This window comes from Medicago sativa, chromosome 1, assembly GCF_051527215.1.
Source record: "Medicago sativa cultivar Bolivia chromosome 1, Bolivia_mono, whole genome shotgun sequence".
Classification (NCBI taxonomy): Eukaryota; Viridiplantae; Streptophyta; class Magnoliopsida; order Fabales; family Fabaceae; genus Medicago; species Medicago sativa.
The window spans coordinates 5,583,374-5,599,839 of NC_140749.1; the positions used below are offsets into that span (position 1 = coordinate 5,583,374).

The window sequence follows — 16,466 nt, forward strand, 5'->3', positions numbered from 1 at the left end:
ATAATTTTGGTAGTGCAATAAAATTTGCTCCCCTCCCCACCCCTCCCCTCCCCTTTCTAAAAATTGAACCAAACACTTCAAATTAAAAATCTCCCCTCCCCTCCCCTCCCCTCCAAAACTCTCGAACCAAACGGGCCTTAAGAGAGAGATAGTGCACAAAAAAATAGGAATTTATTGGACAAAAAGATAATAACTGACAATTATTTGTTACGAGAAAAATATAACATATTAAATTTATTAGAAAGATAGTGTGTCTGCAAAAAAAAAGGAATGTATTGGTGGATTAAAATGAGGGTATAATAGGAAGAAAATGTGCAAAAATACACATCGATAATTTGGTGTTAATTTTCTAAAAATACTTTTTTAAATAGAGGAAGTACATTTGACCGTAAAAACAAAACTATCCCCACATATTTGTTCATAAAATCCACAAAATTTAGGAAAACAATCATAATCTATCCAAAGTTCAGCAAAAAAAAATCATAATATAAAGTTGAGAAATCATTGGCACAAAACAAATCTTTTTTATACGATAACCAAAAATAAAAAATTCAACCGTCCAAGTAACGCTAACAACTACTAAAGTAACCTTCCGAAATTTTATGAAAACTAGTTGGACAAAGTTATCTTCCGTAAAAATCTAAACCGCCAAAACATGTCAATCTCAACTATATAACAACTCATAGTGTGTTACTTAATTCATTAAAACAAAACTTTAGTCGCTCTTTATTTCTTCGAGATTTGTGAAACCATGAGTTCGACGACAATGAAGAGAAGAAATTACAAGTACGGAGATAAAGTGGAAGTATGCAGCAAAGAAGAAGGGTTTGTGTGTTCATACTTTGAAGCTACAATTGTTTCATGTCTCTTTAATGGACAATATTTAGTTCGTTACAAAAATCTTTTGCAAGATGATAAGTCTAGACTTCTCTTGGAGACCGTTCATCCACATGAGCTTCGTCCATTACCACCACATGTTTGTAGTCCTCGTGAGTTTCAACTCAATCAAAAAGTCGATGCTTTTGACAACGATGGTTGGTGGTTAGGGCAAATCACTAGTGAGAAGATCATCGCGGAAGAAGGTCATTACTATAAGGTGTATTTCGACACTACCTATGAGACGATTTGCTACCCTTTTGATCGGATCCGAGTTCATCATGATTGGTTTGACGGAGAGTGGATCTTAGAAGCATAATTCATATCACAATCATGATTGTTAATCAAGACTTTTGTTCTTTCGCTCAAATTATGATACGTAGGCCTGTAGATCGATTATATTGCATTTACAAATTGTAAACTTTGGTCCTGTTTTATGTATTTTAAATTGTAAACATTTATGTTATTGGCAATAAAGTTTAGTCTTTTATTTTCTTTGGTTAATTTTGTAGAATATTTTTTCTTCCAATTATTTGTGTTTGCATCGATCTCTTTGTTGTTCTTTAATTTAGTTAAGTGTGGATGGGTTATAATACCGTTAATTAATTGATCAATACCAGTGCCTGGTTAGGTATAACTTGTAACTTGCGAGAAAAAGAAAGCCTTTTGTGCTAATAAATAGGTTAATTTGTTATTATTATTATCTACTCTAAGCTATATCCCCATTAAACAAGCACATGGAACTGCTTTGAGCTTAATTTGATACCGTGTTAAATTTGCATTCCATCAATTCCTTTCCTTTTTTCCAACAACGGTTGAAAGGATTTCGGGAAAGATTTTCTTCCCTTGAAATAGCAGCGTTCCTAATCAATATCACTATGTAAGACGTAAAAAAATCACCAAATTTTTTTCAGTTCGAAAAAACGTGAAAAAAATGACTAAATTTTTTTCAGTTAAAAAAAATGTTTAAAAAATACTAATTTTTTGTTGGGAGAGATTTTAACAATATTCTACACATTTCATTATAAAATACAAATATGTATTTAAAAATAGGGACTAAAAGTAGTGATTGAAAATTTTATAAGGACTAAAAGTTGAAGGAAAATTTTAGAGGGATTAAAACGAAAAGTTGATCTATTTATAAGGATCAAAAGCATATTTAACCTTATTTTTAACTAAAAACCTCATTGAGTTTTTTTTGAGAAAAAAAAAACCTCATTGAGTTATTTTTTATGTTTGCCTATTTTTCCTTCATTAGAAAATTTAATTTTTGTTATATAGAGTAGTTTAATTTGTTAGGACTGTTACCAATTTATGTTATAAGCGATCTACTTCACATTTCTTGTTTTCTGTTTTTCAATTTATTTTGTTTTGCTTCTCCAAAAGAGATTTGCTTTGCTTCTCCAAAAAAGGAAATATGCTTCTCCAAAAAAGGAATTATAGAGAAAAAAAAAACCTCATTGAGTTATTTTTTATGTTTGCCTATTTTTCCTTCATTAGAAAATTTAATTTTTGTTATATAGAGTAGTTTAATTTGTTAGGACTGTTACCAATTTATGTTATAAGCGATCTACTTCACATTTCTTGTTTTCTGTTTTTCAATTTATTTTGTTTTGCTTCTCCAAAAGAGATTTGCTTTGCTTCTCCAAAAAAGGAAATATGCTTCTCCAAAAAAGGAATTATAGAGAAAAAAAAAACCTCATTGAGTTATTTTTTATGTTTGCCTATTTTTCCTTCATTAGAAAATTTAATTTTTGTTATATAGAGTAGTTTAATTTGTTAGGACTGTTACCAATTTATGTTATAAGCGATCTACTTCACATTTCTTGTTTTCTGTTTTTCAATTTATTTTGTTTTGCTTCTCCAAAAGAGATTTGCTTTGCTTCTCCAAAAAAGGAAATATGCTTCTCCAAAAAAGGAAAAAAAGAGATTTGCTTTGCTTCTCCAAAAAAGGAAATATGATTCTCCAAAAAAGGAAATATAGAGCATATTTTTTTTGGTAGTGGCTGGGGTTCGAACCCCGGACCTTACATATATTATGCATTGTCCATACCAACTGAGTTAAGCTCACGAGGACAGAAATATAGAGCATATACAATAAGTAATGTCTAACCTTAAATTGAATTAAAATAAACGGTTAAAATTTGGTGTCAAATTTAGTTTGAAACTATGGTATCATTTGATCCTATCCTTCAAAACAGAGAAATTGATCCAAACTTGAAAGAAAGAGAAAGCAATAGCTTTTATTTATGCCTAATGCTACTTGTAGCGAAACATAATATAATGGGATCATCGCGACTTGTATTCCATCAAATTTTTATGGTCTACTTACATCTTTTTTCAATCAACAACCCGTGAATTCCACAAAACTCTAAATTTCATTAGTTAATTTCTCTTTCGCGATCCTTTCGTTATAATTAGGGTTAATGGTGCTTTACCCCCTGTAATATAGGTCATTTCCAGGTTTACCCCTGTAAAATATTTTTTTTATTTACCCCCTGTAAAAGTTAATTTCTCTTTGTTGTATTTTATCATGATTGGTTTGACGGAGAGTGGATCTTAGAAGCATAATTCATATCACAATCATGATTGTTAATCAAGACTTTTGTTCTTTCGCTCAAATTATGATACGTAGGCCTGTAGATCGATTATATTGCATTTACAAATTGTAAACTTTGGTCCTGTTTTATGTATTTTAAATTGTAAACATTTATGTTATTGGCAATAAAGTTTAGTCTTTTATTTTCTTTGGTTAATTTTGTAGAATATTTTTTCTTCCAATTATTTGTGTTTGCATCGATCTCTTTGTTGTTCTTTAATTTAGTTAAGTGTGGATGGGTTATAATACCGTTAATTAATTGATCAATACCAGTGCCTGGTTAGGTATAACTTGTAACTTGCGAGAAAAAGAAAGCCTTTTGTGCTAATAAATAGGTTAATTTGTTATTATTATTATCTACTCTAAGCTATATCCCCATTAAACAAGCACATGGAACTGCTTTGAGCTTAATTTGATACCGTGTTAAATTTGCATTCCATCAATTCCTTTCCTTTTTTCCAACAACGGTTGAAAGGATTTCGGGATACATTTTCTTCCCTTGAAATAGCAGCGTTCCTAATCAATATCACTATGTAAGACGTAAAAAAATCACCAAATTTTTTTCAGTTCGAAAAAACGTGAAAAAAATGACTAAATTTTTTTCAGTTAAAAAAAATGTTTAAAAAATACTAATTTTTTGTTGGGAGAGATTTTAACAATATTCTACACATTTCATTATAAAATACAAATATGTATTTAAAAATAGGGACTAAAAGTAGTGATTGAAAATTTTATAAGGACTAAAAGTTGAAGGAAAATTTTAGAGGGATTAAAACGAAAAGTTGATCTATTTATAAGGATCAAAAGCATATTTAACCTTATTTTTAACTAAAAACCTCATTGAGTTTTTTTTTTGAGAAAAAAAAAACCTCATTGAGTTATTTTTTATGTTTGCCTATTTTTCCTTCATTAGAAAATTTAATTTTTGTTATATAGAGTAGTTTAATTTGTTAGGACTGTTACCAATTTATGTTATAAGCGATCTACTTCACATTTCTTGTTTTCTGGACCTTTGCTTATATTATATTATGCATTGTCCATACCAACTGAGTTGAACTCACGAGGACAGAAATATAGAGCATATACAATAAGTAATGTCTAACCTTAAATTGAATTAAAATAAACGGTTAAAATTTGGTGTCAAATTTAGTTTGAAACTATGATATCATTTGATCCTATCCTTCAAAAGAGAGAAATTGATCCAAACTTGAAAGAAAGAGAAAGCAATAGCTTTTATTTATGCCTAATGCTACTTGTAGCGAAACATAATATAATGGGATCATCGCGACTTGTATTCCATCAAATTTTTATGGTCTACTTTCATCTTTTTTCAATCAACAACCCGTGAATTCCACAAAACTCTAAATTTCATTAGTTAATTTCTCTTTCGTGATCCTTTCGTTATAATTAGGGTTAATGGTGCTTTACCCCCTGTAATATAGGTCATTTCCAAGTTTACCCCCTGTAAAATATATTTTTTTGATTTACCCCCTGTAAAAGTTTTTTTTTCAAGAATACCCCCCTAATAGGCCATAAAAAAACCAAAATTTTTGTAAAAATAAAAATAAAAATTTGTTTTTGTATGGCCTACCTATTAGGGGGGTATTCTAAAAAAAAATATATTTTACAGGAGGTAAACCCGAAAATGACCTATATTACAAGAGTAAAACACTATTAACCCTTATAATTAATTTCTTTTGCTTGATAAAACATTGTTGTTTATTTATTTAATATACACCACCACAACTCGGCGATAAAATCCTTCCAAAAAAACATGGGGATATAAAATGAAACTATAGATTTATAGACAAAGGTCATACATTATTTTGGTATATAAACCAATGTATGTCCATGCATAACTGCATAGACTAATTTTTTTCAGATAGTTGATATTAATTTAAGGGATGACATCTCCATATTTTTTTTCTTATTGAAGAAACATTTCCAAAATATATGTTTGAAATACTTTTCTGTCAGAGATCAGATCATTAACCAATAATAGAGGTTCAATATAAGTTTATACATTATTTGATGAGCAGTTAATATACTACCACATATTGCACACAACACTAATTCCTCCGGTTTTCAACCTTACATGATATATAGAGGGTCATAACTCATCATTCACATATATTACTAGTTACTTTCCAAACCCTTTGACAAGAAGATAATCAACTAAAGTATCAATTTCCTCACCACTAATTTGTCCATCATTGTTGGCATCAATATTGACCATACAACGCATGGCTCTCCATCCAGGAACATAGGAACGTAAATCTTTGAGAGCTTTCTTGATCTCACTCTTTGTATAACAACCGTCCTTATTGCTATCTGCTTTTTCCAATACTTCCATTATTTTCCTTTCTGCTTTGATTTGATCTTGAGAAATTGTCTTCTTTCTATCAGGGCGTAGTATAGGCATTGTGAAATTATTAGTATTGCTCTCTAATCTCAAGTTGTTGTTGGAGTTTATATGTGGGTATGAAATTAATGATTATGGTTTAAAAAGTGTCACAATGAGGGGGTTAAATAGAAAGTTGAGTGATGACTTTAACCTTGGAGCATCTAATAAGGTCAGAGAGATTCTAAATACTCCGAATTGGAATTTTTTTTTTTTATTGGGGAGTAGTGTCACTCACTATAAATACTTTTCATGACTTATATAGGAGACTTGAGTTTTTTCTAATACAAACATTTACTACTACCATTAGTACTATTAGGTTTGATGCATGAATAGACTCGATACTATATTATATTTTTATATTAAGTGTAATTTATTATTTACGGAGCTAGTTTGCAATTAAAATGAGAAGTATTTATATATTTTTCTTCTTCATATTTTATCTTTTTAAAGTGAGACCTAGATTGACTCAGAAAGAAGAAAGACTTCAATTTTTCCAAATTTATATAGTTTGTGTTGCTTATATATTTTGGACTACAAAACGGTTTATCATTACTCAATCAATGAGTTTTATCTCTATCAATCAAGAGATGAAAGGAAATCATTGTGCAAATGCTTTACTTCGTCATAGTCACACAATCAATGACTTTTGTTGGTGGCCTCATTTACCTCATAGTCGTAGGTTAGACTTATTTAGAGATGGTTAGGGTTTTTTGAACTATCATTTCACGTAATCTTTTTTTATTGAATTTCGGTATAGTTCCCTCATTTTTTTTTTGTATTTATTCTTTCTCTTCAATGAATTTATGTAGTATTTGCTTGTGATTTTTAGAAGTGTGAAGTGTCAACATAGTTGAAATGTCTCACTTCTAATATGATGCTTATATACAATTTAGCTTATTAAAAAATGTAACAAGTGAAATTTTATTATTTTCTTAATATGAATAACTTGTTTGTAAAATTATGAACAACATTAGTTTTTAAACTAATTAATTTGTTAGTATCAAGTTTGTTTTATGGAGACAAGGTGTATAATACTTATATTCCTATTTTAGAGGTAGCTTTGCACATTTTGTGCTAGTTTACTCTTCATTAACAAAGGCTTACTTTTAAAAAATGAAGTTTATTATTTTTTGAAGAAGCAAAATGAAATATATTAAAAAACGGTGAGAACGATTCGAGCATAAGATGTGCCTAATATATACTCAACAAAGTCGAAGTATAGACAATCGAATAAACAAAAAACAACAAGCAAATAAACCGACTTTAAAATATGGAATAAACCATACAAACAGTCGGGTAGACCACAAAGAGTTAAAATCTAGAAAATAAATTGATTTTTGTGCCTTCAACCACCACGAAGAATGAAGCTTAATTTTATCAAACAAGTGATCAAGAGACAATTTTTTTGACGGAAGTGAACTAAATATGCATACAAATAAAGTGTTTAGCATTAAAAAAGTAAAATTAATAACAATTTTTTCTATAAAAAAATAACAACAATTTTATATATATATTTTTTTTTTGAGATTTAGCTCCATAATTTATTTATTGAGTATCTGGTTCAACCGGCTTTATACGGCTCAACCGGTTGGACCTATCAAACCGAAAACCGGAGATGACAACAGTTCGACCTCCGGTCCGGTTTTAAAAACATTGGTTTTGACGTGTAGATTTATTCAAGTTAAATGATCCAACCTGCATACCCACCTGTAATTGTCACCTCAACAACATTAAGGACGCAAATTAAAAAGAAAATGTAAACTAAATCCAAAATATAACTATTATTTATTAAGTCTTGCTAACAAGTGCTCTAAGAACACTTGTTAAGGATTTAAAAATGAAAATAATTTATAAGTTTTATGGAGAAAAAGTTACATTTTAAAGTTTCAATTTTTGAATGCATCATTTCCAAGTCAAAGTTTCCACTTTACACATCTTAACAAGTGTTCCAAGGACACTTGTTTAGCATTTCCTTTATTTATTTGGTCTCTAAATTAAATATTCGTTCTTATTTATGCATGGTCATGAAACATCATAACAACATTACATAAACGACATATATATTATGAACATGGATTGCTTGCAATTACACATCGCACACATTCACATGGTTATGGGAATCGTGATTGTTCGGTCGAGATCAAACCATATCTCAAGCAGGTTTTGTTTTAATTTTCTATAAAAATTAAAATACTAAGTTTAAAATTTGAACTATTCGACCTTGATCAGTTGACTATGTGACTACGTGCTGGTTGCAAGAAATCTCAGTTATACACACACACACAGAGACACATATACATATGTATAGTTCTTTTCTTTCGCTTCTTTCCAAACCCTTGGTCAAGGAGATAACCAACTAAGCTGTTGATTTCTTCCCACTAATTTGGCCATCATTCATGGATTGTACAAACCTAAATCTTTCAGAGCTTTCTTGATCTCCTCATCATCCTTCGCGTCCTTATAATTCATCTTTGATTTTTCTAATATTTCCATTACTTTTCTGTACAAACCTAAATCATTCAGAGGTTTTTTCTTCATCGAAGACTTGAGATCCATTTTCAAATAATAAGTGTTGATCTTCTCACCCTCTCAAGTGTATATATGGGTTGAAATATGGTTTTCCAAGTGATGTGAGGTGGGGTTTTAAATAGAAGGCACGATTGGTTGGTTTTGGTGGAATGAGGACTTTCTCTACTTCTGAAATAAAATGCTTTTTTAAATGAAAAAAATAGGGTATGTACTATGTAGTACGTTGTAAAAAATGTTTTATACGGACATATGATAAAAAAAATTAAGTATTGATAATTATCCTTAAAAAAAATTATAAAGTGAGTTTACGTGAAAATTTGATACGCATCTAATGGATGTCACTCTAAAACTACTTTATACCGAATGTGCATCATTCACCATTAATCTCTTTCTAAATTGTAACGCGCTATTTTTTCAAAATGGATTCCGTGTAGAAAGTTTCATTCATGCAATCAATGTGTTCAGAGCCGTCCAATCTTAATTAGACATGATTCCAATTCCAATGGCTTTTTATAAATTGATGGCATGAATAGAGGGTTGAGTAGCTTAACTCGTTTAAACTAATGGTTAAGGAGTTGGTGGTCTAAGGTTGATTCTGACTAAGAGAAAAATTAATATAACAATGAACGCATTAACATCTGTCATTAAGAAAACGATTACACTTATGACCATGTCATTAATTCATGACATTTATTCAAAGACACCATAAACTTCTAAGACCATCTACAATGGGGAGTCCTTCCCCTGTTAAGCACCATTGTAAATAAGCACCCCCTTTGTGACACCAATGAATATGGTGTTTGGTGGGTGCTTGTATAGGCACCCTCTCACTCCTATTACTCATGGGTCCCACATGTACAATTAATTCTATTTTTTTTATATATTTAATTATTGTATTATTTTGATATTAAAAAATGATGTTGCAAGGAATGAAATACATAATGGTCCTCATCCAAATCTTGTCATGTACCTACAAAGGAGAGCACAAATTCAAGATAGACAAACTCATCTTCAACTTCAACATGATCTTGTGGAGCATATTTGGCAACGTTTTGGGAGTGATAGTCAACAAGATTAGTTGTTATTTAAAATATGCAATTTTTCATCATTCATGTTATGTTTTTTTAAGTTTTAACTTTTTCTTGATTATTAATAAAAATAAAATAAAAATGTTCTTTTTTAATAATTTATAATTAAACTTTTTCAATATTTTAAAATTATAACTTTTTCAATATTTTAAAATTATATAATTATGAATGAGTATAAAAATTATTGTTAAAATGTAATGATATAGAGTTAGTGTTGGGACCCAATTAATAATTATTTTGAGGTGTTGCGTTGGAGAGATTGGGTGCTTATTACGTATTAATTATAAAACGAATGACGTGTACAGTCGGGACCCATTTAAGCACCCAAATGAAGTGCTGCATTGTGGATGGTCTAAGTACTAATTTGATTGAAGACATTTATTTACAGGAATGGTTAAAAAAATGGCAAGTTTTAATTTATGGATCCATGTATAACTTAAAGCTCCTCCTAAGAAATAGAACCTAATTCAGATTCCAAACAACACCATTAAATTTCATAATTGGTTAATGGATGCCGTCAATGATTAGGGTATCCAATAGCACTAGTAGCGAATATGAAAACGAATAACGTCGTCTACACGTTTTAAATTAGGTTCTTGAAAAAAGATATATACGCTCTATAGAATATAGATATCAAGCTTATTAGGATATATTTTCAAATGTTCTCAAATGAAGATATTCTTTGTGGGTAGGCTAATATGTATTACGTGGTTAGTTAAATCATCATCTTCCAAACACATATCACACAACAAGAACATATAAATATTACATATCTTAGGAATCCAATAATGCAAGTACACATAGAATAAAATAAATAAATAGAACATGGGATAAAATTTTTGATATTTGAGTTTAAAATAAAGATTAATGTAGTAGTGTGACTAAAAGCAAAATTTTCTAAGAAAACATGTTCATGTCAAATTCACTATGCCAAAAAACAGAAGCATGCTTGCTAGACAAATTTCTTACGCTATCCAAAGCACTCACCTACAAATTAAATATATATATTTTTTAAAGAAAGTCAAACTAGTTCATGAACATGGAAGAATGAATGAAACCATTTAAACTCAACTAGGTTTCTCATTAAATTAAATTAAATAACAATTTAACTCTAAACCACCATTTTGAATTGTTGGGAGTCCGGGAAGCCCCGGGAACGACAATGGGTCAAACGTCCAGTATCATAAGAGACTTAAACACCACACTCTTACCCAAAACCTTAAGGCAGTGGGTTTATGGGTTCCCTATCTTATATATCCCTTGTTTCCTCCATTCCGATGTGGGACATAATCACTCACACTTGATTACCCAACAATCTCCCCATCCACACTAGGATCCCGCTCCCGCTCCCCATTGAGCCTAACCACGGCTCTGATACCACTGTTGGGGAGTCCGGAGAGCCCCAGGAACGACAATGGGTCAAACGTCCAGAACCATAAGAGACTTAAACACCACACTCTTACCCAAAACCTTAAGGCAATGGGTCTATGGGTTCCCTCTCTTATATATCTCTTGTTTCTTGCATTCCTAGTTGATGTGTGACATATATAATCACTCACACTTGATTACCCAACATGAATTCCAAAGATTATCATTTTGTAATTTTGAACCCCATAGAGTGTTTACTCTTCCTCACAAATTCATAAACTTTTTTTTCTACCAAAACACAAAAATTTCGACTTTCAAACTTTTATTGCATCAATTCATCACTCACACTAGTTGGCTAATTTCTTTGCACTTTCAATCAAGTTATTCATCATCACCACTCAACAAGTATGTAATTTTATTGATTTTAAAAAATGTGTAAAATCTTTTTTGATGGGAAAAAATGGGTAAAACTAAAACCGTTCTCGTGATTTGTTTACTCTACATTATCTTGTATAAAAAGAATGAAACGTGAAAAATATGATGATTAGAGAAAGAATATGTTTGCAAGTTGATGATGAACCCTAATATTATATTTTGAACCCATTAATTGGAAAGCCATCTTGATTAGAAAAATGCATGTTGATCTTTATGAGAAGATTTAGGAAATATTTTGATTCCCTTCACATATCTCCTTACATAAATCTGAACCCTCAATTCAAAAATACTCCAAGGCGTTGAATCTCTCTAATCGCCTTGGATCCCGCTTACTCTGCAATCACTAAACATTGTTTATTTAGTACAGTAAAAAAAAAACACACTAAAGCACCGAATATGTTTTTTAATAAAAGTCTAAAATACTTAAATTGATTCCTTCAGCAACAAAGGCTCTTCCCAATAAAGAACACGTGAAGCTCTCTCCCTAATCTCTTCCTCAATCTCCAGCTAAATAAATAAAAAATGATATTGCGCAATCACCGACACTCATACATTAAACCATTCACAATTAGAGTATTCTAACTCCATAAGCATCTCTATCTAATAGGGTTATCGATAGAGTGTCTCAAATAAGCATATGTATCTTTTTTTGGTAGTGAAATAAAATATGCATATGCATCTAATATGTACTCTTATTATGGAGAAAAGAATGCATAAGAGTGTCTTAAATAGATACTTGAAATGTAATGATATAGAGTTATCGATGATGATAGATAATAAGTGAGTACTGTTTAAGAAGTTCGTGTTAAGTACCGAGTAGAAGGAATTGAAAGTTTATTAAGTACTAGATTAGTTTTTTTTTTTTTGAAAAAGCTAAAATGAAATTTATTAAGATAGCAATGAATCTTAACCAGCACAAGGAGTGCTAGGCTAGGAGTCTTACAGTAGCAACAAACAAAGGATGATGGGAAGCCCCCAATGGAAAACCCATACACCCGTAAAAATAAAGAAAAATCCAAAAACATATAGGAAACGCCTCCTAACAAAGGGCTATCTCCGAAATCAACAAATAGAAACACCAAAACAGAGCTAACACCACGATCAACGAAACAACATAAACAAAATCCTCAAGCATCGTCACAACTGCCACAGAAACAACTTCTACCACCCACATTCCGCTGCTCGCACACAACCGCTGAACACCAACTTAAAAATCATAAATGAACGATGTGGTTAAGAAAAAAAAAAGTGTTTTTACATTTTGGATGCTCTTAGCTATTACTTACCTTCGTCTCGAATTATACATCTTTTTTTTATTATCCCAACCTCCTTTTATATGACTATTTTACAATAATCATGAGTATTAAAAAAAGTTGTTGAAGAAATAATTTTACAGTTGTATGTGGCTATTACCAAATCGTCATTTATATATATTTAATGTTTTTTTAAAAAAAAGCTAAACTAGCCACCCAAATTAGCACCAGAAAGAATCAAACATGTGACCTTGAGGAAGAGCACACCTTAAATTCCCGAGTCAACACCATCAGACCAAATCAAGTGAATTTTATTTATGGAAAATGCTAATTAGTGCCCTTGGTTTTTATTTACGGGGCATTACTTAAGCAAACAAATATAGTAAGAATTTTTTGAAACTAAGGTTGTTCATGGTGCGGTTTAGATCAATTTTGAGACAAAAATTCATCCGATCCAAAGATAAACTTATTTGTGGTTTGGTTCGGTTTTGAATGATTAATTTTAAAAAACAGATCTGATGTGATCCAATTTAAAATAGTTTAATTTCAATCGGTTTTTGGATATCCAAATTGCAAATTGTAACTTTTTTAATAATAATCTTATACAAATATGGTAAAACAATAAGTTTTATAAAAAAAAAATATAACTTGTGATTTATAAAAAATTAACAGTACGAAATAACAACGATTGATTATCTCAGAAACATATGAAATAATGACAAAATTGATTAAATTAAATTCATACGTAGTATTAAAAGAATTAAAAAGAAAAAATAATTGCTTAATATAATATATTATACTTATAAAAAATGAAAATATGTATTAAAATAGATATATGCGGTTCGATTCAGTTTCATTCTATTTTGAAAAATCAATCCAAAATCCAATCCAATCTGGACGGTTTCCACAAAATGACATCGAAACACATCCAATAAATTTTGATTTTGTGCGATTTTCGATTTCTTGGATCGGTTTGTGGTTTTAATTTGGAATAGTTTGGATACGAACACCCCTACCTGAAACTTGTGTAATCAAATACTTAAAAAATATTATTTTCAACACAAAACTTTTTTTTTGTTTCCTAGTTAACATGACCCGTTATTTATTTAATGTTAATTTCTTATATTCCTGTATAAAGTTGTACATTGATAGTATTAATACGAGCTATGTCTGAAAAAATATAATTACTAAAATTGTTTTAATAAATAAAATATATTTTACCATTGAAATAAACAGTATCAATATTTTCTTATTAATCATGTAAAATTTAAAAGAAACGCATAGAAGGCGTATTGATCTATACATCTATACTATATATAAAGAAAACAACCCCTTTAAGTTCTTTTGGGTTGACTTTTTCTTTTCAAAAATGTCCTCAATTTTCAATACAAATAACACATGTAACAAATAGATAAGAATAAATTCAAATATTAAAAAAAATGTAACAAACACGATAAGAATACATATATGTTTGATTTTTTTCTTTATCATTTAAAAAGTGCAACAAACTAGATGAGTACATTTATATTGACTTTTTCATTATTCCAACTATACCCTTAAATAATTTTATCTATGATAAAGATTGTTGTTGGTGTCATTAAAAAAAGAATTCAGATTATTTTTTTTTTGTTATATTGTTGGTGTCATTGAAATAGATAATTATGGTTAGTTTTTATGTTTTTAGTTTTAATCAAAATCAAAATTTCATAAAAAAAATACCGTTCATAATTTTCAAATGTTAGCGCAATAAAAAAAGTAGAAAGTCGTCTTTTCGCTAGTTACCATATATGCAACTATTTATTTTAGTAAATTAGAAGTGTTACACATGACATTTATAAATACTAACTTGTGCCTTAAGGGCACAAGTTAAAAAGTTAAAGATAGAAATATTTAATTATTTATACCTTTCAATACAAAATTTATTTCTTATTTCTTTTTTTTTAGTTTCTTAATTTGTGCCCTAAGGGCACAAGTTAGCATGACACATATTTTAATACTGGGAGAGAAACTATATATTTTAAGAGAAATGATATTTGTACAATCATTTTATAATAACTTTCTCTCTTATTCTCACAATATTTTAACTCTCTCTCTCTCTCTCTCTCTCTCTCTCTCTCTCTCTCTCTCTCTCTCTCTCTCTCTCTCTCTCTCTCTCTCTCTCTCTCTCTCTCTCTCTCTCTCTCTCTCTCTCTCTCTCGCTTTGGTTTTAGTGTCAATACATACATTTCTTTGTAAAAATATAGTTGTCACATAGGTTGTAAAACAAATGGATGTTCAAATAACCCAACTCTTATTTTAATAAATTAGAAATGATACACATGACATTTATTTTAATATTGGGAGAGCAACTATTTAAGTGGTAAGGCTGATGCCACAACGAAGCTAACTAAACTCTCATATCATAACAAACGATGGCTTATGTTAAACTCATTCCTTTGGCTGTGTTTTTCATTGCCACATTTTGTAAGTATTACCATTTTTTCACCATTATTATATACCGTTCATTTTCAATTCTGTAAGGATAACTATATTTTTTTTTTGTACCATACCGGGCATTTTTATTTGTACTATTTTAGAAATAGTGAGAAAGAAATAACTTGGAATCTACTCCCAACAAATGAACTAATGATAAATATCACCTTTTTCTTCTCTAAAACTGATTAATAAATTTATTTCTTTCAAATTTAATGGCGGTATTGATTTTTTACAGTAATGTTTCCGATGAAGAAGGTAGAAGCAATTAACTGTGACGAACGTAGTTGTCCAGACTGCGGTGTCGGTTGTACTTGTTTATCGTTGTTTGCAGAATCATTATGCATCTCTGGAATACGTAAAGAGGCTGTGAAGAAAATTGGAGAACATCCTAATTTATGTGAATCTAATGTGGAATGCAAGAAGAAAGGAAGTGGAAATTTTTGTGATCGTTCTACTAATATTGATGGCGATTATGGTTGGTGTTTTGCCTCTAAATCTGAGGCAGAAGAATTTACAACTAAATCTAAATTCACAAAAGACTTCTTAAAGATGTCAGTGAGTGCTTAGTGTCCAATACAATTCATGATATGATGCATCTACTTTTCATTTTATAAATAAAGTCTTTGTTTCCAACCAATGAGTTGGATTACTTAGATATCCCTTCCATATATTGTAATAAATGATGCATGTAATTTGGCGTGGAACTATGGTATGTTGTTACTTCCCTTACTTTGTTCTCTAATTCTTCTCGTATATCTTTCTTTTTGGCTTTGATTATTCCTGTCTTATGAATTTTCGCCTATTTAGATGATGCTCATGCCTGTTTTTGAGATGTTGGTGGTCTTAGGACAAACCTAAAATTTGGATTTCTTTTTGGCGTCATAAGTATATATAAAATTTGAATTCCTAAAGTGATAAAAATATTGTTTGAAGATGATAGTTTTAATTACGTTAAAAAATAGTCTAATAAAAACATCAGATTTCATACAAAACATCCTACAAAACAAATACTACGAAAAAAATTTAGATGCAAAATCACTAATAATTGTGTCTACATCAATATGTTCCATCATATATTTCTCTATATTTCAGTGATATACACACTCAACACCGTTATCATGTTCTTTTAGTTTCTCACTTAAATGATTCTAATCATTCACTCCATCGTTTGATAAAATTAAAGACTTTTTTTTTTGAAGAGTCGTTTGATAAAAGACTTGTGTAGTTGTTATTTTGAGAAGTGAACAATTTACAACAAAAATAATACATTGTATTCACATGTTTAGAGTAATAAGACAATCATTTTCTTTCAAAAGTCTCTCAATTACTCAATTTTCTGAAGAAAAAAAACTAAGAATATGAAAAATGCTCAGAAAATTTGCTTATAGGAAATGTAAGATTTGATTCCCTACTATTAGGCTCCTTTTCAATCAAAATGC

At 29.9% G+C, this 16,466-nt stretch overlaps 2 protein-coding genes and 1 pseudogene across 2 annotated transcripts; 2 read left to right on the top strand and 1 right to left on the bottom strand.

Annotated features, from left to right (window-relative positions):
• Window positions 1-716: 716 nt before the first annotated feature.
• Window positions 717-1,339, top strand: LOC146952007 (protein AGENET DOMAIN (AGD)-CONTAINING P1-like). Its single transcript, XM_085708531.1, has one exon. It carries the CDS (start codon window positions 752-754, stop codon window positions 1,193-1,195), a length of 444 nt encoding a protein of 147 aa, XP_085564657.1. The 5' UTR covers window positions 717-751; the 3' UTR covers window positions 1,196-1,339.
• Window positions 1,340-5,258: 3,919 nt separating this feature from the next.
• On the bottom strand, window positions 5,259-5,982 carry LOC146952008 (uncharacterized). The gene has a single exon (XM_085709404.1). It carries the CDS (start codon window positions 5,895-5,897, stop codon window positions 5,616-5,618), a length of 282 nt encoding a protein of 93 aa, XP_085565530.1. The 5' UTR covers window positions 5,898-5,982; the 3' UTR covers window positions 5,259-5,615.
• Window positions 5,983-15,264: 9,282 nt separating this feature from the next.
• LOC146952009 (albumin-1 pseudogene) lies at window positions 15,265-15,594 on the top strand (annotated as a pseudogene).
• Window positions 15,595-16,466: the final 872 nt, after the last annotated feature.

Coding starts and splice junctions, on each gene's coding strand:
- LOC146952007 (XM_085708531.1), top strand. CDS start 752: ATGAGTTCGACGACAATGAAGAGAAGAAATTACAAGTACGGAGATAAA.
- LOC146952008 (XM_085709404.1), bottom strand. CDS start 5,897: ATGCCTATACTACGCCCTGATAGAAAGAAGACAATTTCTCAAGATCAA.